We start from the raw sequence: 27,812 nt of genomic DNA, 5'->3' as shown, positions 1-27,812 counted from the left end.
TTGATAATATCTGCTTCGATAAAGTGAAATGAAAAGCGGTAGAACTTTCATAAATTTTATTTTAAAATAAGACATGTAAGAAGTTAACAATTAATTTTTCTTTTAATATTAAAGAAAGACATTTATTATACAGAAGGCAATATAAAAATAAATTCTATGTAAAATAGTTATATTCCATTAAAGCAATACATATTTACAAATTAAAAATTACTCTATTTGAATTTTTTATAATATTCACTTATAACAGCCTTCCTATTCCTTTCTGCAATTGCCATACATAAACTTAAATGACTTCTATTGTCTTGTTCAGATCTTTCAACATACCATGATAAATCTTCAACCGCTTTTTCAAACATATTTAATTGATATTCAAACTAAAAATTAAATAAATAATTTTTTTTAATCTAATAAAAAACATACTAATTCTTTCTCTGGACTATTTTCTGTAAAATAATATGCTTCTGGATAACAATGCATTAGTGTAAATCGACATTTAGTTAGTACTTCTGCAGCTTCATACAAATATTGCCAATCTATCCATGTCCCCTCATTTTTGTTAATTTTTTCGTTAATCCGTTCTTTAATTTTTTCCCTAAGTTCTTCTTCTAATTTTAAACTTTTTAAATGATTATCCCATCTTCCAAAGTAATGTAGATATTTTTTTAACTCAGAAGCAGCTTTACTTATATTTTTTTCTGTTTTTGCTCTCATATCATCATTATATTTGGAACAATTATAATAAGAAGTTCCATGTTCTTTCCATTGACCAAGACACACCTAAGAATATTTAATATTATTTTTAAAAAAAAATAGTCTTACATAACAAAACTCGTTATTGCAAAACTTGCAAGTCATATGGTTACAACCCCCGTTTTTTTCTATTGTTGTGTGACATTTTGGGCATTCTTTTGTATGTGCTCTAATATAATTTGATGTCTCTGAATCATCTTCACATTTACGTTTCCATTTAATCATATTTGAACAATTTGCCGGAGCATGAAACTGAAAAGAACAACTAAAACATATCTTTTTTGAACAATTAGAACATTTTACTTCTTTGTATGATGCATTTTCAGCAAATATTACTGATAAACAATCTGTTCCTGGGCACTTTATCATTTTTGGATGTACTTCTATATATTCGTTACATAATGTTTTCATATAATTATTATACAATTCGAAAGATATCTTATTATTATCTTTCGTAACCTGACTTACTAAAGTTGGTAAACATACAATATCACAATTAGTTGCCATACATGTTATATTAGCAGCATTATTCATATCAACTTGATTTTTAATATGATTAAACCAACAACTTTTACAAAAACAATGTTTACAATTACTCTTTAATTTCATATGTTCTTTTAAATCAAATTGTGAACAACAAATAAGACATTCTGTGCTATTAAAAGCACCATCATTTAATGTTTCATTTTTTTTAATACGTTTACACTTTCTTACATCATCTTCCATTGGAAGAAGTTTATGATCAATTAAGAAACTATCTGGATTATCTTTTAATTTTTTAATAACTTCTTCATTGTTAAATTTAGTCCTAAAAAGTAGATGCCGAATTTGATCTGTTGTAAATACTCCTGATATTTGGCATTTCACAGATTCTACATTAGATTCAATAATTTCAACAACATCATCTTTTGTTATTGTCTCTGCGTCTATTGCTTTAGATAAATCTTTAAGATCTTCCTCATTAACTTCCTCAACAACATCCAAATCTAAGTCATAATCATTATTGCTATAGTAATCTAAAAAACATTTGTTTGTTGAGAGAAAATGGTACACTACTTACAATTATCATCATCATCTGAATTGTAGGAATAGTCGCTCTCTGACATTTTTTTTTTATGGATGTTAAAAAGAGTTCAAAATTAGACTTTAAAATTAATGTTATGAAGACACCTTGAAGAAAGGTAGTAAAAATACAATGACAATATAATTTGTTCTTCAATCATTAACTAATTTCTTAGCACGAACAATAAATATCCCTGTGGAAAATTGTAACTGCTAAGGTTAATCTCAAGGCAAAAATTATTAAACTACTTCCACAAATATATAATATAATAGTCTAATTTAATTATAAAGTATATTTATCTATATTATCCCTGTTAGTTTTTGGCTATTTAAAGATGTTAAGGAATAGAATAATTGACAGAGAAAGTGTTAAAGATAAATTAAAAGTTAATAATAATTACAAAAAATACTTTAAAAATACTATTTCTTATCGATGAAAATTAGTTCCCTTTTTCCAAAGCCCATTGACTTAAGCGTTCTATCTGCTTGTGTATAATCTATCATTTTCTTTGGATATCCATAAATAATATAAAATTCTCTAACATTATATCCATGTCCACCAATAAATAAAAATAAAGCTTTTAATGTTGCATTGTCATAAACATTCATAGGCAACCTTTTACCATCTGGAAACTGAACTATTATATAAACAGGAGATGATTCATTAGACGGATAACCAGAGAACTTTTTATAATCATCTTGATCTATAGTAGTTAATTTTGTCCCGTTCTCCACAATAATATTAACGGAATCATTCTCATTACTCCTAAATTTTTTGCTTGTTGATGGTTGTTCTATATCATCATTACAATCGCCATTAAAACGTCTTTTTCTGGAAAAGTTATCATTCACTATAGAAGGTTGAGGATACAATAATTCTCCATACATTTTTTTATATTCAGCGTCCTTGTCCAAAAAGTTAGAATATTTATCAATAAAATTAAGTAAATAGTCACAAAATGTTGTGGCATCGACATTACTTGGTACTGTTGCAACTTCTTCACCGGTTCTAGGATCAAGAATCAATACAATAGGAAAACTATTAAGTTTGTAAAACATCTTGAGTTTCTGTCCATCTTCATCTGATTTATAGTAGCTAACAAAAGAATAATTACTATCAATCACGTGTCTCACTGTTGTATCATGTAAAATATTATTTAGATGAATTGATGATGTATTTGAGTGTTCCTTAATACATACTAATAACCATTTTTTAGCTTCGACAGCCTCTTCACGTACACGCTCAATTGTATAAGGACGAGATGAAATCGCTGGTGCCATATCAGCATTTTCTCTTATATATCTAGATGAATTATTTACTAATCTATGTAATATTTGATTACGAGATGAAGCTTGAGAATTCAAGATTCTAGGAATAACATTCTGCCTTGGATGATCATTTCGATCATATTCACTATATCTTCCACCCAATAAATCTTGTAATGATCCTAACCCGTTTCCAAAAGTAATGGTATCTGGATCCAGACGGGCTCTATGTTCATTTACTTCACCTCTATTATTTCTTTCAAATTGTATCCTTTGATTTACAGGTATATTGTTAGAATTAGATGTTACCGGTCTTCTCATATTATGCGATCTAATGAGATGTCTTATTAATGAACTTAAATAATAATAATACTACTAAAATATCAAAAAAAAATTTAACATACCTTTCATCTTCATCCATCATATTATCAGGAGAACTTTCTCTTCCTCCATTTCTTAATCTTTCATCCATATTTTCTAGAAAAAAAACATGAAATAGTTGTAGATGATGTATATATGTATATAATTTATCTAAAAGACAAGCTACAAACATTAAAATATAGATTAATAAAATACACACGAAAAATTGCTAACTATCATAATGGTACTTACTAATATGTATGATATCTTATGAAATCAAAGTATAATAAACATCTTAAATTATATGTTGTATACTAGAAAATAGTAAACTTTATTAATTAAGAGAAGAGCGCTTCAATGTTTTAAAATATACAGTTTTCCAAGTATATTTTTTCCAATTAAGAGTCATATGTTTTACATGTTGTTTTTTTTTATGTAGACTAGAATTATTGAAATGAAAACAGGAAGGCAATCAAGTAAGTTTAATTTTTTTTTTGGTAGAATTTCAAAATCTTTTTATAGATCGATTAGCAACTCTTGAAAAATCTAAAATTTTAGATGAAGTTGAGAGAAAAAAAAGATTAAAAAAAAGATTAGATTACCTAGAAAAGGTTTGTTTTTTAAAAGTAAAATTTGTTAATAAAAATTATTTAAAGGATAATTTTCAAGAGGATCCTTTTGCTAATTTAATAATAAATAAAAAAAGGCCTAAATTTGAGGTGGATGATGAGGAAGATGAACAAAAAAAAAGAAAAAATATGTCAGCAAGTGAAAGAAAAGCAGAAAGTAAGATTTAGAAATGGTTTATTTATATTTTTTAAATAAATTTTTAGTTCGTAAAAAAAAATTAAGACAAGAACATTTTAAACAAAGATTTAGGAAAAATTTTGCTGCTTTACTAGAAGATGAAAAGGTTTGAAAATTTGTAATTGAATTAAAGTTTTTTTTTTTGTTTAGTCTAATTCAGAACTACCAAAAGAAATAAAACAATTATATGATAAAGCTACAGCTCCACCATCACGTTATCCGGCAAGGCGTTATTGTCAACCATGTGGTTTTCCATCAAAATATAACTGTCTTCGATGTGGTGGTTCTTATTGTTGCATACAATGTAGAGATATTCATTTAGATACCAGGTATTTTGTTTTTTAACAAAAAAAAAACACTCATAATATTTAACTACAACTTCATATAAAATGTTGTTGATATTATTGTAATTATATTTTAAATTTTTACATTTTAATGACTACTAATATCTATAGATTTGATTTAAAAAATATTTATATATATATTAACTAAAATTTTAACTAATGTTTTTTTTTTTCAGATGCATGAAATACACATGTTAAAAACATTCAATTTAATGACATAAATAATGTATATGAATTTTTAAAAATTTATGGTTATAATGTAATATAAAATTTGTTTTTCATTGAAAGTTAAATATTTTTATTACTTCTAATTTTTTTGTACTTTTTCTTTGTATTTACTGTGTGTTTTTAATTAATTATAAATTAATTTATAAAAAAAAAATTGTTTGTTTAAGGAATAAATTAAATTGTTTATGTATTTGTTTTTTTCTTAATTATTCTATTATATCCTTTTATCTCGATGTTGTATAAATAAAAGGTTTATGATAGTAAAAATATATGTTAAAGGTATAATTATCTTGTACATTAAAAACACCTTTTTTTTTTATTTTTGACCTTTTCTTAATAAATTTAATAATTGTAGTTTAGTAAGATGTACTTCTTTATTATAATTCTTTTTGATCAGATATAAGAGGAAACTATGTAAGGTAGAAATTTACTTTAATTTGATCTAATTTTTTAGAATATTACAGAAGATGTATTGTGATTATATGTGCTTATTATAAAAATTAACGATTATACATTTTTAATAATACCAGTTGAATTCTAGAAGTTCTTTTAAACATTATATAATGAAAATAATTTTTATTAAGACCTGTTTAGATTATACTGACTGTTATTACAAAAAGTATGTCTCTTTTATTCCCACTAACTACTTTAACAATTTAGAAGAATCTGCTTGTGTTTTATATTTGTAAAATAATTTAAAATATTAACTTAAAAAATATTTAATATCATATTTCATATCTAATAATTGTACTTTTTTAGTTACTTTGTTTTATATAATACAATATATCTTAGATTTCTTTTTTAAAAATTTTTATATGAAAAAATTTGAAATATAAATAATTAAAATATTATAATTAATGTAAAACAAAAGTTTTTAACACTTTTTTTTTAAACTACTAACTTTATGATATTCATTTGTTTTATTTTATCAAGTATTAAAATTTATATTTCAATTTTTTGTTATTACTTTTAAAAAAGAATTATTTAAATCTGGTACGTAATGTTCAAGACATTAATAGTGATAATCTTTAACAAAAATATTATCATTTTTATACATTCTTTAAAGTATTAGTTTGCTTTATAAAAATTAAATGTTAAAAAGTCTTTTTATATTGGGATTGATCAATATGTTATCCTTATTATAAAAATATATAATATAATTTTATTACTTATTTATGAATATTATATAAAAAAGTTTTTATTTAATAGTATGAATATTTTTAAATATAATTTAAACTTTAAGGTAATATAATATTTAGTAAAAATACTTATAAACTTTAATGAAACTGTACTATTATTGATTTTAAAAATGCCGTTAAACATACAATTATAAACTATCTTTTTAAGTCATAATAAATATATGCTATTTTGTTTATTATTATAAATATTAAAAAGTTATTTTTAATAAAACTATGTTATTTATGAAATAGAATGAGTTACACAAATAATACTACTTCTTATCTAATATTTTGTTTATGATAAATGATACACAAAAAGTGCAGAATTTTAAACTTTTTAGTATGACATTTAAATGTAAATAACTATTTTTTTATTATTTTATATAGTATGATACATATTAAAAACTTTTAGATTTGAAAAAAAAAATAATAATTGTAAATAAAAAAAAATAAATAATTTTGTTATTTATTAATATTTTACTATTATAAAAAGAAATATTTTAGATGATGATAAAACTTTTAATTATAATAAGGAAGTAATTATTTATATAATATAAATTGTAATATTTTTATATTGTTTTTCAATTGTTACATATAAAATTATTATCATCTAAGTTTGTTATATAAAAACATTAAAAATTTAATGCATATATATGAAATTTTTTATATATCTTTTTCTAATGTTAATTTGAAATAATAAATTTATTATATTCTACTATTATTTATTTTCATTCCAAAGATATTTATAGTTAAAATCAAACTATTAATATTTTTAGAATTTATTAATATTTCATTTGATAGTATATTATAATTTTCTAATAAAAATTTTTGAAAAAGAATCAAAAATTAATTTTTTTTTTGTCTTCATCGGACATATTGTTTTTAACAGTTACTCTATATAAATATTTAAAAAATGTGATCTTTCTTCTAGTACTAAAAAATGTTTTCTTATTCAAAACATATTATAACAATACTTTTAAATTAATTGTTATTTTACAAAATAGAAAATTTATTGTTATTTAAATTTAAAATATATACTTATTAATTAATGTAAAATATCTAACAATTAAAAATTAATTCTGTTTTTTACTTGATTTTAATATGATATATCTATTGGTACACAAAAAATTTTTTGTTTATTACTTATTTTTAATTAAAAATAAAATTTTAGGATTAAAGATAAATTTTTAAAAATTGTACTTTTTGGTTAAAAAATTATTTTGATTAGATGAAGAAAGAATAACTATTTACTAGTAGTACATTTTAAGAGATTAATTTGATTTTTTTTGTTGTATTATTTTATAAATTTATCATTTTGAATGATTTATTTTTAATAATGTTAATTGTATTTACTAAAATAAATAAACTAATTTTTTTATATATATACAAAAAAATATATTACTTTATGTTTTGCCTTCTTTTATCCTTTAAATTATACCTTTTTTAAGATTTTTATATATATAATATAAAAATTTACTCATCTTTTAAAAGTTTCCTTTTCCTATAATTTTTGTTTTTAAATAGTTACTAAGTATAATTGAAAGTTAAGTATTAATGGTATCTTTGTTTGGTAGAATTACATAAATTAATTCAGTATGATTTTAAAGAATTATTTGAAGTAATGAATGTCAACTGACTTTTCTTATTTTTATAAATTTACCAACCACTTATACTTTTCTCTTACTTTATATTTGTTATAATGTTGGAGAATTGAAGATTAAAACTAGCCTTAAGATATTGTATAATAACTGTACAATATATTTATTAAAGAGGAAACAAATATTTTATTAGAAAAATTGACCATTTTATAATTATATAAATATTAATATCAGTAACAAGGAAGATTTTTATGTTAAGATAATAAGTAGGTAGATTCTTACTTGATAATTAATTTGATAGAAGAAACAATAAAATTAAATATTACCAAATACTTATTAAAATATATTATATATATATATATATATATTTAAGAAATTTTTTATATATATATATTTTAAAAGTAAATTAAAAATTATACTTAATATTTATCATGCTTTTCCAGTTATAATCAAATGTAAAACTATTGTGCTTAAAATATCATGATTTGAGATACCATATTTGTATTAATTTTATTATATATATATATATATATTTACATTGATGTGCTCTCAATTATTTAATCAACAAATTATTACTTCCGACAATTTATGTATTATTTATTGAAAAGTAATACTGAAAAATTATTTGTGACAGATTACTATAAAAAGATAATTATATTAAAAATTTAATTGTTGATGTAAATTTAATAAATTTTACCTATTATCTATTTTTTTTTTATAACTTAAAAAAAAGTATATATATATTTAGAAGAATATTTTCTTAAATATTATATATAAATATATATGATATCATTCCATAAATATTAAATTATTTTTATATAATAAATTTATTAATTAATAGGGCACATTATTTTTATCCTATTGTAGTGACAGTTTTCATCTATCAATAAAATGAGTACAGGTAATAAAGATAGGTTCTAGCAAAAGTAGACGATTGTACACAACAATTGTCCACCTATGTCATATATTTTATATTGAAGGACAAGAATTGACGTTCACTTTTAGCATATGATGATGATGATGACGATGAGAATTTGTCACAATAAATCAGAGCACGTGTATCATTCTTTCTTAATAATTTTTATTATTATTATTTTTTTATAATACAAATATATTTTAATATTATTAATGTAAAATTTTTATTATATCTATTAAAAAAAAACTTATATAATTTTTCTTTTTTTATATATTTCTTTATTTATAAATATTTTTTTTTATATTTTAATAATAATAATATTAAAGGTTACCCTTTATACAAGTTATTTTTATCTCCCCATCTTTTATCTTATATTATAAAATTACTTTATGCGGTATATGAAGACAAAAGTAAATTGAGTAAATTGTTTTGTTGCAACCTTCAAGATAAAAATAATTAACTTTTTTATGAACTATTATGTTTTATTTTAATTGTACTAAGATCTTATGATATTTATATTCAATACTTTTATCTTATTATATATATATATATTTTTTTTAATTTTATTTACTTTAATTAAAATATACCTATTAATATGTAAAAAAGAAAAAAAAAAATTAAATAAAACTTTTTTCTTCCTGATTTGACATTTATTATAAAAATTAATAACATTAAACATTATTTATTCTGTTTTAATCAAATTTTTTTTAAATAGAAAATTATAACATTATATTTTATTTATGAATTTTTTTTGTCTTTTATTAATAAAAAATTTTTTTTTATAGTTTAAATATATTATGAAAAGTCATCATAGCATTAGAAATTTTTATCATTTTCATTTTATTTACTATTCTTATTATCTTCTTTATATTGTATATATATATATATATATTATAAATATTTCCCACAGTTTAGAAATACTTTTCTTCTTGATTTTTTTTTTAATTTCTAAAATAAAAAATTAATTTTGTACTTTATGAGAAATAAAGTATATATACTTTTATATTTTATCTTAAAAAAAAATCATTATATTAACAATTTTTCTAATTATCTTAATTAAATGTTTATAAAATAAATTTTTTTTTCATTATCATATTTAAACTATAAATTATAGTATATCTATAAAAAAATTTATATATATTGATGTTTAATTAATATTTTAAACTATAATTTTAAAAAAATTTTTTTAATACTCAATCAATCTTTTTAGACATATTATAATTTATTAATGAATTATTTTTAGAATATATTTATATATAACAAATGTTTAGGAAATTTTTTTGAAATATTAAAATATGTTATATATATAAAAATTCTTTTTATAGTGTGATATAATTAATATGACTTTCATAATGAAAAGTAAACTAATTAACTAACATCACTATTATCATAAATGTTCTTTAGTTTTAATATTCTTTCAATTATATTACAAAATTAAATATAGATGTATAAATATATAATATATATATATATATAGAATTAAAATGTTTTAGATAAAATATTTAAATAAATTTTTGTACAGTAGTATTTAATGTGTTTTTGATGGTGTTTCGAAGATATTTTTTTTTTATACTTTTAGTTAACAAAATCTTTTTTAGTTTATTATAGATAAATTTTTTTTAATGTTGAAATTAGATTGTTTTTGATTTAATCTTTACTATTATTTATATTTTTTTTTATAAAATAGCAAAAATATTGCAATGACTATATTATGATGATTAAATTAAACTATGATTATATATATATGTATTGAAATGATTTTATATAAAAAAATATTAATGATTCATTTATATTAATTTTATTTTGTATTTACATTTACTTGTTTATTAATACTCTTTTTTTATAGATAAATAAATATACATATATATTATTTATCAATCAATTTATATAAATAAATATAATTTTGATATAATAATATTTAATATGCCAAGTTTATCAAATATAAAAGAAACCTCATTATTTAATTTACCATTTAAAAAGAAAAGATCTTATACAATAAATCCACCTGATGACCAGTATAATGTTACTTATTTAGGTAATGTTTTAACAATCATTGGTAAAGGTAATGCTTCAATTGAAAAACCTTTAAATTTAATATGGAAAACCTTTTGCCAGAAAGGTCAACGTTGTGATATGCCTATGAAGTTGTCTGTTACCCGTTCTGGTTTAAAAGCTGAAACAAAGCAACAAGGTCTTACAGAATATTTACCCCATCGAATTACATATTGTATTGCACCACCTGCATATCCAAAAATATTTTGTTGGGTATATAAACATGAAGGTAAAAAAATGAAACCAGAATTAAGGTGTCATGCTGTTTTATGTAAAAAACCTAATGAACCAATGCTTATTAGTAATCGGTTAACTGATTTTTTACATTCAGCATTACAAGAATATAAGAGAGAAAAAATTTTAATGCAAAGATCAAGAAAGAATGCCGTTACTAATGGTCCATGCCCAAAAAGAAAGTTACTCCTTCAGACAGGATCTTTAAATTTTAGACCAACATTAAATAAAAATAAGGCATTATCATTATTAGGTAGTATAAATGAGGAGGAAGAGACTGTAGATGATATTGAAAATAAAATTAATTTGAATGATGAAAAAAAATTAAACGAGACAACTGTTAAAACAATACTAGAAAAAAATGAAGGCTCTGTATGTGTAAGTTTTTTTTTTGCTTTTTTTTTTGTTAATCCATATAATAATTATTTTTGGTGTATGATTAAAAAAAATAATAACAATCATAATATTTATTTTGACTATAAATAGTTTAGTTACATTATAATAACAAAAATTTATTTTTACCAAATAATATAAATGATGTCTTTTAGGATTATTTTGACAATGATTTATTGGAAGAAGATGAAGAAGAAAGGTCTTTTTCAAAGTCATGTCCTGTTTATTATTTACCATCAACTTCCGGTACTTCATTAGATTGTGATGATTTTTCTATGACATCCTCTAATACCCAACTAGATATGTATGAAAAACATAATGACGTCAAGTTAAAAAGAAAATTTTCACTAACAAAAAATGAAAAAGATTTTCATAAAGAATCTTTAGGAAAAATACTAGAAAAACAAAAAACTATTTATGGGTTGTCTTCTTCATTAAATAATATATCAATAGAGGAGGATGATGATGATGATGATAGATTTATAGAAAATAAAGTTAATTATAATAATTTCCAAAATTTCCCAACCTCATCTTTTTCATTAGATGTGGATTGTGATAAAAAAATACCAAATTTTAGTAATGAAAATAATTTAAAAGAAATATTTGTAAGGATTACTGATAAAGAAATATTATTGGAGGAGGATGACTTAAGTTCATATGAAAAGTCACAAGCATCAAGTGTTGATTTTGAATCCTCAACATCCTCCTGTTCCTCTATTGATGAAGGTTTTAATGTTTCTGATCTTTCAAAACTTAAAAATCCAAAAGTTGAGCTACAATTTTCTAAAACTTCTAATAATAAGGATAAAGATGTTGATTGTATAAGTGATGAGAGTGGTTATCATGAAGAGACATTTAGACTTATCCATCAAGAACGGGAAAAAAATGCCAATAATATAAATTGTAAAAAAAATGAAGAAAATAATCAAATAGTGATACATATAGACAAAAAAGACAAATATGCTGATTACGAAATTAGTGACATTTAATATTAATTTTTCTTAATATTTCATTTTTTTAAAAAAAACATAAAATATTTGCCATAAAAATTACTTCCATGATATATTTTTGATTGATAAAAATATTTCATGTATGAAAATAGTTTACAATCAATAGTTTAACTTTATTTTTTTTAATACAATGTATATTTGTAAGAATTTCCTGTCATTTTGATTTCAATTAATCTGATTATTCATGTACTTTGTTAAACTTCCTAGGAATACCATGATAATTTGACAATAAAACTTTTAATAATAATATACTATATTTTTTTTTATTAAAAATGAAGATATATAATTTTGAATATAATAATATTACTACTCTATTTTTATATAAAAAATTATTTTGAAAATGGAGATGATTTTGGTTTTATTGATTTTTTGTACACAGGCATTGGTTTCTCCATTTTTTTATTTTGTTGATTATCATCGTCTTCCTCCTTAATTTCACTACCTAATATACGGGGAGCTGCTGAGTTATCATTTGTTTTTGTAGTTAATTTCTTTTCTACATTTTCTTTATTTTTTGTATTATTATCACTATTTTTATCTCCTTTTGTATTTTCATTTGTATTTCCATTTTTATCTCCATTTTTATCTTTTTCTAAAGCCTCTTTTTTTCTTGCTTCCTCAGCAGCTTTACGTCTCATAACACGTCCTAAAAAAAGAAAAAAAAAAGACAATGAATGATAAACAAATAATTTAAAAATATTTAACATACTTATTTCACCATTCCTTAATGTAGCCTGTTCAACTTTATGCCTCCCTTCAGGTAATCTAAAATTTAGACTAACTTTTAGAAGACCATGATTTGCAAATATAGCTTTTATAATTTCTTTCTCTGCTATTGTACTAAATATAACACCTTGATTAACAGCTTTAACTTCTTCTAAAGTTTCATGAACAAGTGCTGCTTGAAATAATTTTGTAAAAAATTCACCACTTAGGTAGTTTGTCTCCAAATTTATACATTTTAAATTTGTATTATTTTCAATAACATCTATCAATTCAATGATGTCATTGTCATACAAACCCATATTAGCAAATTGAAGTTTCTCAACATACTCATGGTTTGTCATTGCTTCTAAGATACGTTTAATCTGTGGAACTGGAGTTCTTTTCATATTATTAAGATTTATTAATTTAAGACTTGGATCATTATTTTTTAATTTATATATTGTCATATCAACATCCGTATCATTGTCAGGTTCGGATGGTCTAGTTTGTGGAGGAAGACTTGACTTGACTGGAGCTGACTCAGAACCAGCCATAATCTGTTCAGCCTCCTCCCAGGATATCATTCTATGTTCATTCATTAATTCTTAAGAAAGGAAGAAAAAAAAAATCAATAATAAAAAAAAGAAAATAAAACATACTTAGTAATTCTGTAATATCACCATCATCATTGTTTAAATCATCCAATGCTGCTTCTAAATCAGCATCTGTCATAATTTCATCGACCTCTGTCATCTTTAACTAGAAAAATATTTAAAATTTAAATAGTAAAAAAAGTAATATATATATATTGACAAAAATAAATATATTAAACGGTCTAAAATAATATCTTTTAATCAATTTTTAATAAAAATATATACTCAACACATTAAATATCGATGATCATTTTCATAAATATATTATAAAACACCATTAATCTGTATTTTCTTATTAAATATTCATAACAAAAACTATATAAAATATTTTAATATTCTTAAAAGTAATAGAAAAATATTTAGGTTAAATTATAATAATTTAATATTGTTTTTAGAAATATAATAGTAAAAATATAAAATTATAATTTAAAGAAAAAAAAAAAGTGAAAATATAAGTAAAGGTATCTTTAGTAATTTGAATAATAGATAAAAACTAACAAAGATCAAAATGATGAGGAAGCAAAAAAAAAAAAACAATACATTGTTAGTACATGTTATTAAAAGCATTTCTATTTATAATAAATGATCATTTGTCTTTTTTTTTTTATCAATATTCATGAAGAATTATATATATATAAAAAAAAAACAAAGTTTATTAGATGTGTATTTTGAAAACAAATTAGTCATTTTCATACCAAATATAATATAATATTAAATATTTTTTTTATAATAACAATAATAAATTTTAACATATGTTTTTCAGTTTGATTAATTTTTAAAGATAAATAATTCACCTCATCACATCTCATTCCATTTTATTTTGTTTAAATATTTTGTATGAAAATATTACTATAAATTTTGTCGGTCAATAAAATGTTATTGGTCTATGTTATAGAGTAAAAATCTATAAATATTAAAATCAATTAGAACGGCCACCAGATCCTGGCATTTTGATTATAGATAAAAGAATATCATTATATTGATAAGTATAAAATTTCTAGACAAATAATTGTGTTAAGCATTAAAGATATTTATAAATATATAAGTAAAAATAATTTTTAAAAATTTTACATTTAATACAAAATTTTAAGTTTATCGTTATTGAGGAATATAATAATAATAGGCAGTGTGTTAAATTTGCTAACACATAAAACTTCAAAATTTATTTCAATATTTATCTTCTTGCTTCTTATAACTAAAATAAAAGTCTTTCCCCCCCTATGATTAGGTGGTAAAATTTTAACAAAAGAAAATTATTTTATCAATATCGAGGAAATGTCCCGATATATCAAATAATGTATCTAAGCGGGTATATATGTTATCTTCTTATTCTTATTAGCAAAGTTAAAAAATAATTGTTGTAGGAGATAGAAGATAGAGATGAGATATATTATAAAATTTGTTGATCTGTAAGAATCGTTGAAATGTTAAAAATAATTTTATTATAATTCGGGACTAGTTTTATAAAGAATATATATAAAATAAAAAAGTTGCATGATGATGGTAAATTTTGGTAACAACCTATAATTTATATATTTTTTAATGTGAGAGAATAGAAAAAAAAATATATATATATATTATATAAATATTACTAATAATAATAAAAAAAAATTTTAAATTATTTTTAAAAAAAAATATATATACTTATAATAATGATTAAAAATTATCTATAAGACAGTATATATACATATATATATATATGAGTAAAAATTATATCAAATGATATTTTATTTATCCTTTATTTGATGTACTCTTATTCATTTAATATCTTATGATCAGTATCTCATATGTTAGTTAAAAATAAGGAGCATATGTCCTTTTAATTAGTAACTCTTGACATTAAAATTATTTAAATTTACAAATTATTATGAAACTATCAAATAATTGATCAAATTCAACAACTAACAATTGAGGTCATAATTGATTATCAAAATACTGTATTAAAATAAATCTTTAAATATAAATAAGATAAATAAAAATTTAGACTTAATAATGACAGTTAACAGTTTTTAAAAATGTGAAGTATAATAATTGTTATATAAGATATATTATTAAAATGCTTAAAAGTCAAGTAATTGATCTATAAATATATTTTGATACTTTTATAGATATAAAATAAATATTTGTAAATAATTTTTAAAAGTGACTTTTTTTTTATTTTTTATTTTTGTCATCTTCCCACCCTGTCTAGTTATTGTATAATTTGTTCAATTTTACCCTTGAAATAAAAAAATTTTTTTTAACATTTATAATTCTTTTAAGTGATTAATTAATATTATTTTGAAGGAATACTTTTTAAAAATAAAAATCAAACAGGCAAAAAAAAAAGTTTAAACTAAAACAATAAAAATAATTATCTGTAAGAATCAAATTACATCTTCGAATATAATAGCATTTAAATAAGTATTTTTAATATATAAATTTATTAGTTTAAAAGATATCAAATAAAAATTTTATTTTAAAATAATATAGTAAAGTCAATTGATTTTATATTTTGTATAAAAGTTAGGCTACTCAATTTTTAAAAACACATTTGCAACATTTTCCTTTTGTCTACTATAAATTTTAGTAATAAATTTTGAAAAAGAAAAAAAAAAATATTATCCTAATAAAATCATAAATTTTTATCATTCCAACTTTTATTTATTTTATTTTAAATTTATTTATTATTATATTATATACTCTTTTTTTTTAATTATAACATGTATTTAAATTTATTATATTTAGATTGATTAAAAAAATATTTTTAGAGAATGTGAAAATAATTTTTTAGTTAAGAACTATTTAAAACTTTTATAACCCTTCTTTGTATTTTCTTTTAAGTTTTTAATTTTAGTTTTCATCATGATAAAAAAAAAATAAATGTTGTTTGATTAGATAAATTATAATTCTGTTAAGTGTATTATAATCTTTTTATAATCAAAAACATTCTTTTTCATTACCTTATCCCGCTTTTGTCATTTTGTATACTTAAGCAATACTCTATCAAATTCTTCAAACTTGAAACATCTAATTTCTTTTTTAAAACCCATTATTCAACAAATCGTTTCGGTCAACAAACACATATAAATCTCAACTTTCACCTTTTCCGGCTAACTTTTTATTATTATCTTGTACTTTTAAGTAATTGTACAGGTGATTGACAATTTATATACTTACTCTTGTATAAATCCATTGAACTTTAAGTGTCTTTCGGAAGGATAATCATTTTACAAACTGTCTGTTTCGGTATTCTTATGATGTTATTGTTTGCGCAATTGATCTCCCTAATTATTTTAAAGGTTGAGTATTGTAAATCTCAGGTTTCAAAAGAAATATTCAATTAAATAATTTAATAATTTTAATTACCTATAACCATCTAATTATATGATAACTTATTTTTAAAAATATATATTATTGCCTTCCAGATATAAATATATTTATATAAAAATAATTAGGAAGTCTTTAAATGTAATTATTTTAATAATAATATATAATGAGTGTTAAAAAGTATTTAAAATAAAATGAGAAGCCATTTTAATTAAATAAGAAATTTATAAATTTACTTTTATTAATTTTTATAAAAATTTTTAAATGTTTATTGATATAGAAATAATAAAATTATGTATTTGTAATTGGTTGCTAACGATAATAAATTTTCATAAAATATTAATTATTCACCTTTATTATTCAAAATATTATATAGTATCAAATAATTTTAAAAATATATTATAATTGTCGTTAATATATATATATATATATATTAATTCATTTTTATATATTTATATTAAAAGATTTTATAATACATTTTTAGCTGTTTTAATTGTATAACTATAAATATTTCTCTTTTAATACCTAAACTTTTTGTTATAATTTATTTTGTCATTAAAATTTTATATTATTTTTATTATTCTTATATTTTATTATAATTATATTTCTCACTATCATCTAATAAAAATAGTAAACTTTTTAAGATTTATATAATTCTTGACTTTATCGTTATCTATAATAAATTTGAAATAATTTACTTATTATAGAACTTTTATAACATGATTTTAGTGTCATTTATTCATTTTATAGCATTTTTAGTAACATTTTATAGACAAAATAATAAAACTTGCTCTTAAATTTTTACTTGTCTTATCAAAAATAAATTATCTTTATTTTATTACAATAAATAAAGTTCATGACATCCATAATATAAATATTAATTTTTATTGTAATATAAAAATTTTATAATTTTTTAATTAATATAAACATAGCTATATTTTTAAATTATATTTTTAAAAAATTTTTTACAGTAATTTTATTAGTATTTATAATAAATTAACATAAATTTAATGAATAATGAAAAACTATATATTGGGAATGATACTTTTAAATTACTTTTATAATATATCATTCTACAAATAAAGATTGATCATCATTATAGCTCCGCTCTAATTTTTACAATTATTCTATAATCTTTTTGTTACCCATATCAGCTTGTTTACCATTTTATCTTCCAATTTTAAACAATTACTAATCTTTATTAATATTATCTTATTATAAAAATAATTTTTAATAATATATTATATAATATTAAATATAAATATTTTTAATAGTATAATTTTATTTTAATTAACTTAAATTACTTTTAATTTTCAATATTGCCATATTTAGAAAAATTTTTATTGTTAAGCTTTTATAAGTTATTTATTTTAGTAAAGTATTTCCATTAACCTGTCAAGTTTAATTATCAAAACATTCTCTCAATTCTATTTATTCTTCCAACTATTTGTCTACTTCCGTAAAACTTTATTTTATTTTTATATTTTTAAAATAAATAACTTTTATTTGACAAAAAAAAAATTTTTTTTTCTCCTATTTTAAATATTCATTTTATAATATATTGTCAAAAGATTTAAATATTTTTAAAAATAATTAAAAGTTTTTAAAAAAATATACATATATATATATATATATATAAATTTTTAACATTTTATTTTTATCAAAATTTTTAATATAAAAGATACAAATAATTTTGTTACTAATTTATTTACTTATAATTACATATAAAAAAAAAATTTTTTTATACATTGATCAATAAATGTTTATCTTTTTATATAATAAAAACAATCTTATGAAATTTATTACGTAAATTTTCTACTTCATTACTTAGTTCATTTTATTTTTCATGCTTTGTCGGTGTTTTAATGGAAAGAGGTTACCGAAAAAGTTTCTGTTTTAACTTATTCAACAAACTGATTGTTACATTTAATATTCTCATAACATTAATTTATTAAAAATTTATTCTCCGGATATCTTTCCTGAGTAATTAATGATACTTAGAGGTAAATTATCTAATTGTTAGTTATGGATAAATCTCATAAAAGAATAATAATGTTATATTTACCTTTTTATATATTTAAATGTATTTGTTAATAAACTTTTCGCTTACCACCTGCCACATTATACTAATATAGGTGCCTTATATATCTTTTTAAAATAAATTTATATCAGAATATAGTATTTCAATAAAAAAAAAATTGATTGTTTAAATATTTTTATTTATTTTTATATACTTTATTTTTTTTTTTTTTTGTAATAATATTTTAACATATATATAATATATATATTATATATTAATATAAATCTTCTAACAAATAAATAAATCTGTTTATCCATTTAAAGTTCTTTAATACTTTTAATAATTGTATGATATTGAGGGTAAATAAAAGAACCTATTTAGATAAAACTTAACCTCAAAGTAAGGCGGATCATTTTTGTTGATTTCTGAATTTACGTTAATGTTTGCAAATAGTAACCTTTAAACTTAAATTATTGTATAAAAAGAAAGAAAAATATTTTAATACTTTCTTAAGAATAATGTTTTTTATATGAGTAATCACCTCAACAACATTTTTATTTTATTTTTTTTATTATATTTTTTAGCATTTATTTTGGCACACTTTGTATATACTATTAAACATTCTAATATGACCATTCATTTTATATTTTTATATAATAATATTGAATCATTTTTAGGTTTCATTACTAATCTTATTTGATTTGATTGTATTTTTTTTTTATATTTCAACTATATTACGGAAATATATAATACCTCAATTAATAAAAAAGAAAATATATATATATTTTAAATTATGCTTCTAAATTATTTACCACCTGAAATAAATTCATTAATTTTATCAGAATTATCTTTTGAAGATCTTTTAAATCTAAAGGTAATATAAATTATTCCATATGTTAACATTAAACATTATAAAAAAAAAAATTTTTTTTTTTTAGGAAGCTTGTCAATCAACAACATCAATTATCTGTCATACTGTATCAAAATTTTATAGGCTTCAAATTGCTGATGACCCTTTTGATTGCCTATTAGAAAGTATTGATGGAAAGAAAGTAACTTATAATATTGAGAATGTCAAGATTGTGTTAGATTATTGTCCAAATATAAATTCAATTATAATTGCTGCTAGAGGTGTTGACAAAGAAACATCTGGAAATGAAAAATTTAGTAATATATTTCATGATGGTTTATATAATGAAAATGGATATTTAGGAACATTTTTTGATATTGCTCCATATCATTATTTACATTCTAATCAATTAAAAACAGTAGCATTACATGTTGATTTAATGATTGATAAGATGTTTGAATCAAGAATAATTTATCCAACAAATGATCTCAAATATGCTAGTAATGTATTATTTGATAAAAATTTTGATGTATTTATACAGATAGGTTTTTGTGCTGTATCAAAACATCCATATGATGTACTTCCAAGAACATTTATTGGAATGAATATGTATGATACATTTGTTTATTTTAAAGATAGAGATTATAATTGTAGTATTGATATAACATCACAGACAGAATATATGGATTTAACATTAGAAAAAAAAAATCTTGAATATTCATTTGCATTATTTTATTATGATGAAAATTTATGCCTAATATCTGATGATAATGATGATAGTATGGATGAAATTAAGTATAATGAAATTATAGAAGAGGAAGAATATTTTGATAATAATTCATATGAAATAAATTCTTCTGATCATTTATATTATTTAAGTAGAGATACACTTCAATTACCACCACTTCCACCTAATAACGTAAATAATAGTTTATTGTTACAAAAAATGCCAGTATCTGATGATAATCTTCTAATGCCACTTGAAATATTCCAAAATCCACTTCTATCAACAGGTCAAGATACAATAGAATAAGAAAATTATTATATGATGATTCCTAATAACAGGCATTATTATTATTATTTTTTTTTTGATTCATATTAATTGTCTGTCAATTTATTTCTCTATTATAATTTAAATAGTAATTTCTTATCTTTACCGGTATTGCATTTATCATTAATATTATACACTCATAAACATTTTAATATATATATTAATAATTTTATTCTTTTTTCTAAAACTTATGTGTTGTTAAGCATTGTTTATAATTCTTTTGTCATAAAACAGTAACATTAACTAAATGTAAATCTTTATTTATTATCCAAATTCACATAAAATAAAAAAGATTTTACAATTAAATATTCTTAAAATCTTTATTTCTTTACATTTAACGGCAAAACATTAAATTATAACTTTTACTAAACTTACTTTTATAATATCAAATATTTTGTTAATTTGATGATGAAGTGTAATAAAATTTTTATGTATAAGATTTATCAGTTTTATAATTAAATTATATCACCATAAATTATCTTTAATTTTTGGATTGAATTATTCTAAAATAGTCATTATAAACACCACATTTATAATATATTATGTCTTTCTGGTGAAATTTACTATTAATAATTTAAAAAAAAAATTTAAATTTAAATAAAAGTATCATATTAAATTTTTAATATATGTCTTGATTGATGAAATAGTGATTCATCAAATTAAGATACAATAAAAATATAAAATGTTTCAATAGAAAGTGATAATAATAATAATAAGAACAGAATTTTAATATATAGAAAATATATTCAATGGTTAGAATTAATCTATTTAGGATTACTCTTTTATACTATTAATTATTTGCACTTTGTGTTTAGTATTTTATTTGTTGGTTTATTAAACTATTTTGTCCTTAACAAAATTATTTATAATTAAAGTTTGAACTTTATTAGTATAATTAAATATTTTGATATGGATAATTCTATTGCTGCCACAATTATTCAAGCTCACTGGAGAGGATTTAAAATTAGAAAAATTCAAAAAAATCAACATGTTGCAGCCTCAAAAATACAGGTAAATTTTATTTTTATTTTCAAAATAATATCTTCTTTTTTTTTCTTTAATTAAAATAGAAAACTGTTCGAAAGTTTCTTTTTAAACAAAAGTGTAAAAAATATAATAAGGCTGCTAGAATCATCCAACACAACTTCAGAACATTTATAGAAAAACAAAAAGTAAAATAAGAAATATTTTAAAATCATTTAATTATTTTACTTTAACAATAAAAGTTTTTTTTTTTATTATTTTTATTTAATTTACAATCATTCCATTATACATTTCTAATCTAGTTTTTCGGAATTTTTCAATGAATGCCTTCCGAAATTTTTCATTACTTGGATCACAGGGTTTTGGTAATTTATATTTGGCTTTATTACAAAATGTCTCTTCAAAATCAAGAAATAAATTTTTTTTCTCCCACTCAGAATGATATAAAATGTCTTTGGGATTTTCATTAAAACTATTTAGTGTAAAATTTTGAGGAACTAAATAAATTTGTTTTCCTTTATAAAAAAATGATACTATACCATAATAGGCAGTCCTCGGTACTCCACCACCCCTCAAATCTGTCATCAAATTAAATTTATTTGCTACCCTCCTAAAATCTCTTGGACTTGAATATCGAATCACAACTTCTTTTGATTTAATATTTTTTAATTTAATTAAATCTTCTATACTAATATTTTTAGCATGATATATTTTTTCCAACAAATTACGATTATACTCTTCTTTTTTTAATATATCAATATTAAAATTGTCATAGTCTACCTCTCTTTCATTTAATTTTATTTTTGATAATTTATCACTATACATTCCACCACTACTTCCTTTACCAGCTAATTGCATATTATGAAATGTTCTAGGTACCTCTGGATAAATACAACTTCTATTTTTTCTAACATTCTCCAATCTAAGATAATCATCCCAAAATATATCAGGAAAATTATCTTTTATTTCAAACCAAAAATTTTTTGTTAACATCCATCCTAAATATATTGAAAAAAAAAAAAAGTAAATTATATATTATTAAAAAAAAATTAATTAATTTACCTAATCCTGGAAAAAAATCCGTCCTCTTAAAAGATAATGTTTTATTTTTATCAATTAAATTTTCCAATCCATTATCATTCCAAGCTGATATGCACATCAATGACTCATCCTCATTTAATAAATTTTGCATTTTTTTAAAATAATCAAAAAAATCATTTGATATATCCAGGTCATCCTCAGTTATAATTAATGATTTAAAAGTAAAATTATTAAATATTCTATTTAAAGAATATTTATAATGTTCAGAGATCCTCCTATAATTTTTATATTTTGGGGAGATATTTTTAGTTAAAGTATGATGCCATTTTGATATTCCAGGATAAATTTTAATAAATTCATCCACCACTCTTGATACCTCCTCATCAAAACCATCAATAGATATAACAATAGGAAATTCATTCCATCTTTCTTTTCTATATTTTAACAATAAATTTAGGTGATTTTTTAGAGCAGCTGGTCTTTTGGCACAAAAAACAAGAATAGGTATCACATCATTACTAATATTTTTTATTTTTTCATTTATTTTTATTTTTAAGGCTTCAGTATTGTCATAATAAAGTGATGAAACTTTTTCATCATCATTTAAGTATATAAATATTATAAAAAATAATGTTATAAATGGTATAATATAAAAAATAAATCGTTTGACAAATTTCATCTTATAAAACATACCAGTATTTTATTTTTAGTATTAAGTGTAATCTTTAACAAAAAAAATTAATATAATTTTATATATAATACAGTATATTATAAGAAATATTAGTAAAATTTACAAATTTTTTTAATACCAAAACATCTAAAATAAATAAATTATTAAAGTATCATTTAAAATTATTATTTAATATAACAAAATATTTTTAATATATCAAATGATTATTATATATACATTTTTTTTTCTTTTAATTAACAAATCAAAAAAAAAATTGTTATATTAATAAAAAAATTTATTATAAATCTGCAAATAACCAAATACAATGATTCTGTTATTAAAAATTTACAGTTTGTTTTGATAAACCAAGATACCATAAAAAAAAAACAATTTATATCAAAACAATTCTATTATAAACATCAATTGTATATATTAAATACAACATTTTTAAAAATATTTTCATTTTATCCTAATTTTAAAATTTCCATGAAATATAAACATCACATTTTTTTAAAAATTTCTATCAACAATTATTATTTTTTTTGAGTACAGAATAACTTTCACAATCAAAGTTCAGAGTATTTTATTTAAGGATCAGACAAAAAAAAATATATTTTTTTTTGATAAAAATAATTAAAAATAATAATATTCTATTTTTATATGAAATATTTTTTATTTATTTAACATATAAAAAGTTATAAATATGTTTTTCTTTTTTATATTACTTATCTAATGGTGTTATTTTATTAGAATCACTAGTAATTTAATGATATATTAAATAAATATTTTTAAATAATCTTTGGTTGATTTTTACAATCTATGTAACATATTTAATTGTGTAGTATTTTAACTTAAATTTACTATAAATAATATATATACTTTGGTTGGTAAAATTTTATTAAAAAATTTAGGGCAATTTTCAGAGATTGGAAATAATTAATTAAGTTATACCAAAAATCACATTTAAATATAAATAATTATCTAGGAAAAAAAATTTTTTTAATTTTTAAAAAATATATATCCAATTAAGGTAATCATTAGTAATAATTTTTACTAATTATAAGTTTAAATAATAGAAACCAATTTTTTATTGATTAATGTGGTAGCCCAAAATTTGATGTTTGGTTAGCAGTATTGATATTTACGATTACTTTTAAAAAAAATTCTTATTAAACAGCTGTTATTTTGAGATAAAAGTTTGGAGTAAGTTTTTTTTTGTAAAAAATCTACATTAATTTATAATCAAAAAAAAAAAGTTATCGGATTAAAATTATTTTTTAATTTTTTTAAAAATACAATTACGACCTTTCATAAGTAGTTACTTTCAATAATTGTTAAAAATGTTTAGGATTTATTTTTTTTTCCACTGTAAATTAACGACTTTAATCTAAATAATTATCGTTTTGGTGATACAAGTATAACCACCTAACAAAACTAATTAATCTAAAAAAAAAGTAAAGAAATTTAATTAAATAACATATTTAGTAAATACTATAGTAATATAAAAAATTACAAATATATAAACTTTTGTAATAGATAAATTATACTTAACCAAATAATCAATGTTAAAACTTAATATAAATGTAGGAATATTAATGATGTATTATTTGCCAATAAACGTTATACCATCGTATTTTTAACAATATTATGTTAAAAAGTCTGCAATAAAATATAAAGTATTTATTTAATTTCTTTCTGTTTTAAATTATATTAGATTTTTATTATTTAAATTGATCTGTAATCTAATCAAGATAAAAATTTACCTTTATATTAGAAAGTGAAAAAAAAAGATATATATTTATATATATAAAATTTTATATAGTTTATATAATTATTTAGAAATAAAAGAATTTTGTTTTTTTTTCAATAAAAATATAAAAAAAATTATTTTATTTACAATAAAAAAAAAAAAAACATTAAATTATATTTTTTTTTACATATGATAAAATCAACTAATAATAAATATATGATAAGAATAAATAATTGTATTAATTAATAATTATATAACCAAAGAAAAAGATTGCTGAGATTATTGTTACAATAAAACCATGAATTGCCACAAATGCATTGTTCCAATCCTCTTGATATTTAATGTGAGATGATGGTGTTGATCCGTATTCAAGGTTATGTTTTTCAATGTTTTTTATTTCTGATACTTCTTCAACTGTATTAAAAATACAAATCATTCTATTTATTATATTACTTAATCTATAAAAAAAAAATTGTATAATTATATAAGAGGATTAATACTTACGTTATTAACCATGTATATGGTGGAAGTGTTCTTTTAATTCTTCCTAACATAAAAATAAATCCTGAAACAAGAATACTAATTGTATTCATTATCATACAAAAACCATGAATTTTCATGACATATGGAATTGCCTGTGATGCCCCAAGATGAGGTGATATTCTTGAATTAAATAATATTAATGTTATAAATTGTAAAAATAGAACAAATAATTTAAATAAAAATTGAGATTTAATTTGTAGGATAGGTGAGAATAAGAAAAGAATACCACAAATTAGGACTGGAAGACTTAACTCTAATTTAATAGAATTATTTGCTCTTTGAAGATTAATACAAAAATTAAGTGATGAAACTTCAGCAGGATTATTATTTGTTGTTGGTATTGATCCAGCCACAGACCACCCTTTATTTCTAAAATATTTTGGATCTGTAAAGATAGGTTGTCCATTGGTCTGAAAATGTATAATATCTTGATTCAAATGTGGTTCCAGTTGAAAACAACATTTATATATATCATTTGGATAATGACTAAAATCAGTATCATCACATACAGTTTTTAAAGAAAATGCAAATAATCCAGTTGTATTTCCATTTGATGATGTTTCTAGTTTTCTTACTTCCATTGTATCTTCTGCCCTCATGGCTGTCTCAAATGCCTGTGCTGATAGGACAGGTAACCATAAATGAGAAGCAGAATGAATCTGTAGTTTATTTGTCTTCCACATATTTGTATCCCATTTTAATCTTTCATCCTCCCAATTAAGTTCAATATAACCAACAATATTAAGATCTTTAACAAATTCATTTAATGAAAAATGTTGTAAAGTTATTTGTTTAACATTAACATTAACATTACTTGATGGAGGTAATGTTGCTAATGGATGTAATACTTTTAATTTTAAAAATTTCTTTTGTGTTTCACTGGCTAAATAATAATAAAGACATTGTTCAAATGCAACATATTCATGACGAGCAAGTTGTTGAGTATCTAAATATAAAAAGTATTAATACAAAAATAATAAATATAATAGTAACATACTAGTAATATTTTGTAGATATTTACATTGTTCCAGTCTATTAATTAATTGACCAAATGCAATACTTTCTGGTAAAGCAATATTTTGTGTTTCAATTATATTAGATAAAATTCCTAATAAAGAAAATAATATTAACCACATTATTGAAAATAAGTAAATTAGTTAACTGAATTATTATCTAAAGAAATTTTTCAAACTTTTGCCTTTCTTTTTAATCCATGCCTAATCAGGTTTTATTATATTTAATTATTCTTAAACAATACTTTTAAAGCCTCGCCTTTATTATCCAGAAAATAGAGACTATTCCATGTTTCTATCTATTTTAATTTTTGATTTTATTAAAATAACACAAAATGAGATATATACATAAAATACTTGTTTAATTTAATTGTAAGCTTTAATTATATAACATATTCAAGATTATAAAACTGGTAGCTGATAGATAAATTAAGTATATTTTATTAATAATGTCTCTTTAAAATGAAAGTTAAATTTACGGATATGCTGTAAATATATACATGTATATTTTAATAAAAGAAAAAGATTTTTACTTTTCTATCATCATCCGCAAACAAAATATATTTTATAAAATATAAATTTATGATACATTTAAAAGTTCTTTTATCTAATGTATAAGATCTATTGATGTCTTTTGACAACATTTTTTCAAATAAATAATAAAGAAGATATATATATATATATTGTATAATAAACACTTATAACAATTATATATAACTGTTAATAATATTCATTTATATAATTTATTTTTGGATAAAATGCTATTTTGTAATTTCAAAGACAAGTTTAAATAGACAACAAAAGATATTTGTAACAATAATGAATTAATGATTTTTGTATTATTTATAATTGTTTACACTTATATGTACAAAATAAGATAAAAAAAATAAACATTTTAAATCAAATTTACATAAAAATATTTATACGTTATATTTATTATTAAAAATTTTTCAAGTGTTAACAAAATATAATCATGAAAACAAAAAAAATTTTAATTTTATAATCAAATAATCATCTATACAATT

The 27,812-nt window shown here is 19.9% G+C and overlaps 9 protein-coding genes across 9 annotated transcripts; 4 read left to right on the top strand and 5 right to left on the bottom strand.

Moving 5' to 3' along the window:
• Positions 1–212: 212 nt before the first annotated feature.
• Positions 213–1,856, bottom strand: SRAE_1000177700 (E3 ubiquitin-protein ligase ARIH2; the record flags this gene model as incomplete). Its single annotated transcript, XM_024648773.1, has 7 exons — positions 213–282; positions 325–374; positions 421–777; positions 820–1,002; positions 1,054–1,217; positions 1,260–1,766; positions 1,811–1,856. The coding sequence occupies 7 exons, from the start codon at positions 1,854–1,856 to the stop codon at positions 213–215; spliced, it is 1,377 nt and encodes a 458-aa protein (XP_024502718.1).
• A 376-nt stretch (positions 1,857–2,232) lies between these two features.
• SRAE_1000177600 (AT08017p) lies at positions 2,233–3,550 on the bottom strand (the record flags this gene model as incomplete). Its single annotated transcript, XM_024648772.1, has 3 exons — positions 2,233–2,644; positions 2,699–3,433; positions 3,483–3,550. The coding sequence occupies 3 exons, from the start codon at positions 3,548–3,550 to the stop codon at positions 2,233–2,235; spliced, it is 1,215 nt and encodes a 404-aa protein (XP_024502717.1).
• Positions 3,551–3,679: 129 nt separating this feature from the next.
• On the top strand, positions 3,680–4,787 carry SRAE_1000177500 (Zinc finger, HIT-type domain-containing protein; the record flags this gene model as incomplete). The annotated part of the gene is made up of 8 exons (XM_024648771.1): positions 3,680–3,696; positions 3,782–3,821; positions 3,878–3,914; positions 3,961–4,049; positions 4,095–4,224; positions 4,272–4,351; positions 4,396–4,574; positions 4,766–4,787. The coding sequence occupies 8 exons, from the start codon at positions 3,680–3,682 to the stop codon at positions 4,785–4,787; spliced, it is 594 nt and encodes a 197-aa protein (XP_024502716.1).
• A 5,645-nt stretch (positions 4,788–10,432) lies between these two features.
• Positions 10,433–12,177, top strand: SRAE_1000177400 (PTB/PI domain and Pleckstrin homology-like domain-containing protein; the record flags this gene model as incomplete). Its single annotated transcript, XM_024648770.1, has 2 exons — positions 10,433–11,173; positions 11,344–12,177. The coding sequence occupies 2 exons, from the start codon at positions 10,433–10,435 to the stop codon at positions 12,175–12,177; spliced, it is 1,575 nt and encodes a 524-aa protein (XP_024502715.1).
• Positions 12,178–12,527: 350 nt separating this feature from the next.
• Positions 12,528–14,365, bottom strand: SRAE_1000177300 (FI20012p1; the record flags this gene model as incomplete). The annotated part of the gene is made up of 4 exons (XM_024648769.1): positions 12,528–12,844; positions 12,908–13,507; positions 13,563–13,662; positions 14,351–14,365. The coding sequence occupies 4 exons, from the start codon at positions 14,363–14,365 to the stop codon at positions 12,528–12,530; spliced, it is 1,032 nt and encodes a 343-aa protein (XP_024502714.1).
• Positions 14,366–19,678: 5,313 nt separating this feature from the next.
• Positions 19,679–20,768, top strand: SRAE_1000177200 (F-box domain-containing protein; the record flags this gene model as incomplete). Its single annotated transcript, XM_024648768.1, has 2 exons — positions 19,679–19,759; positions 19,824–20,768. 2 exons carry the CDS (start codon positions 19,679–19,681, stop codon positions 20,766–20,768), a joined length of 1,026 nt encoding a protein of 341 aa, XP_024502713.1.
• A 927-nt stretch (positions 20,769–21,695) lies between these two features.
• Positions 21,696–21,967, top strand: SRAE_1000177100 (Myosin-like IQ motif-containing domain and P-loop containing nucleoside triphosphate hydrolase domain-containing protein; the record flags this gene model as incomplete). The annotated part of the gene is made up of 2 exons (XM_024648767.1): positions 21,696–21,797; positions 21,857–21,967. The coding sequence occupies 2 exons, from the start codon at positions 21,696–21,698 to the stop codon at positions 21,965–21,967; spliced, it is 213 nt and encodes a 70-aa protein (XP_024502712.1).
• A 67-nt stretch (positions 21,968–22,034) lies between these two features.
• Positions 22,035–23,502, bottom strand: SRAE_1000177000 (Alpha-1,3-mannosyl-glycoprotein 2-beta-N-acetylglucosaminyltransferase; the record flags this gene model as incomplete). Its single annotated transcript, XM_024648766.1, has 2 exons — positions 22,035–22,768; positions 22,833–23,502. The coding sequence occupies 2 exons, from the start codon at positions 23,500–23,502 to the stop codon at positions 22,035–22,037; spliced, it is 1,404 nt and encodes a 467-aa protein (XP_024502711.1).
• A 1,967-nt stretch (positions 23,503–25,469) lies between these two features.
• SRAE_1000176900 (Neurotransmitter-gated ion-channel ligand-binding domain-containing protein) lies at positions 25,470–26,910 on the bottom strand (the record flags this gene model as incomplete). Its single annotated transcript, XM_024648765.1, has 3 exons — positions 25,470–25,689; positions 25,736–26,720; positions 26,772–26,910. The coding sequence occupies 3 exons, from the start codon at positions 26,908–26,910 to the stop codon at positions 25,470–25,472; spliced, it is 1,344 nt and encodes a 447-aa protein (XP_024502710.1).
• Between the last annotated feature and the right edge of the window lie 902 nt (positions 26,911–27,812).

This window comes from Strongyloides ratti, assembly GCF_001040885.1.
Source record: "Strongyloides ratti genome assembly S_ratti_ED321, chromosome : 1".
Taxonomy (NCBI): Eukaryota; Metazoa; Nematoda; class Chromadorea; order Rhabditida; family Strongyloididae; genus Strongyloides; species Strongyloides ratti.
Note: the sequence above shows the minus strand (reverse complement) of the source record. Positions and strands in the feature narration are given on the sequence as shown.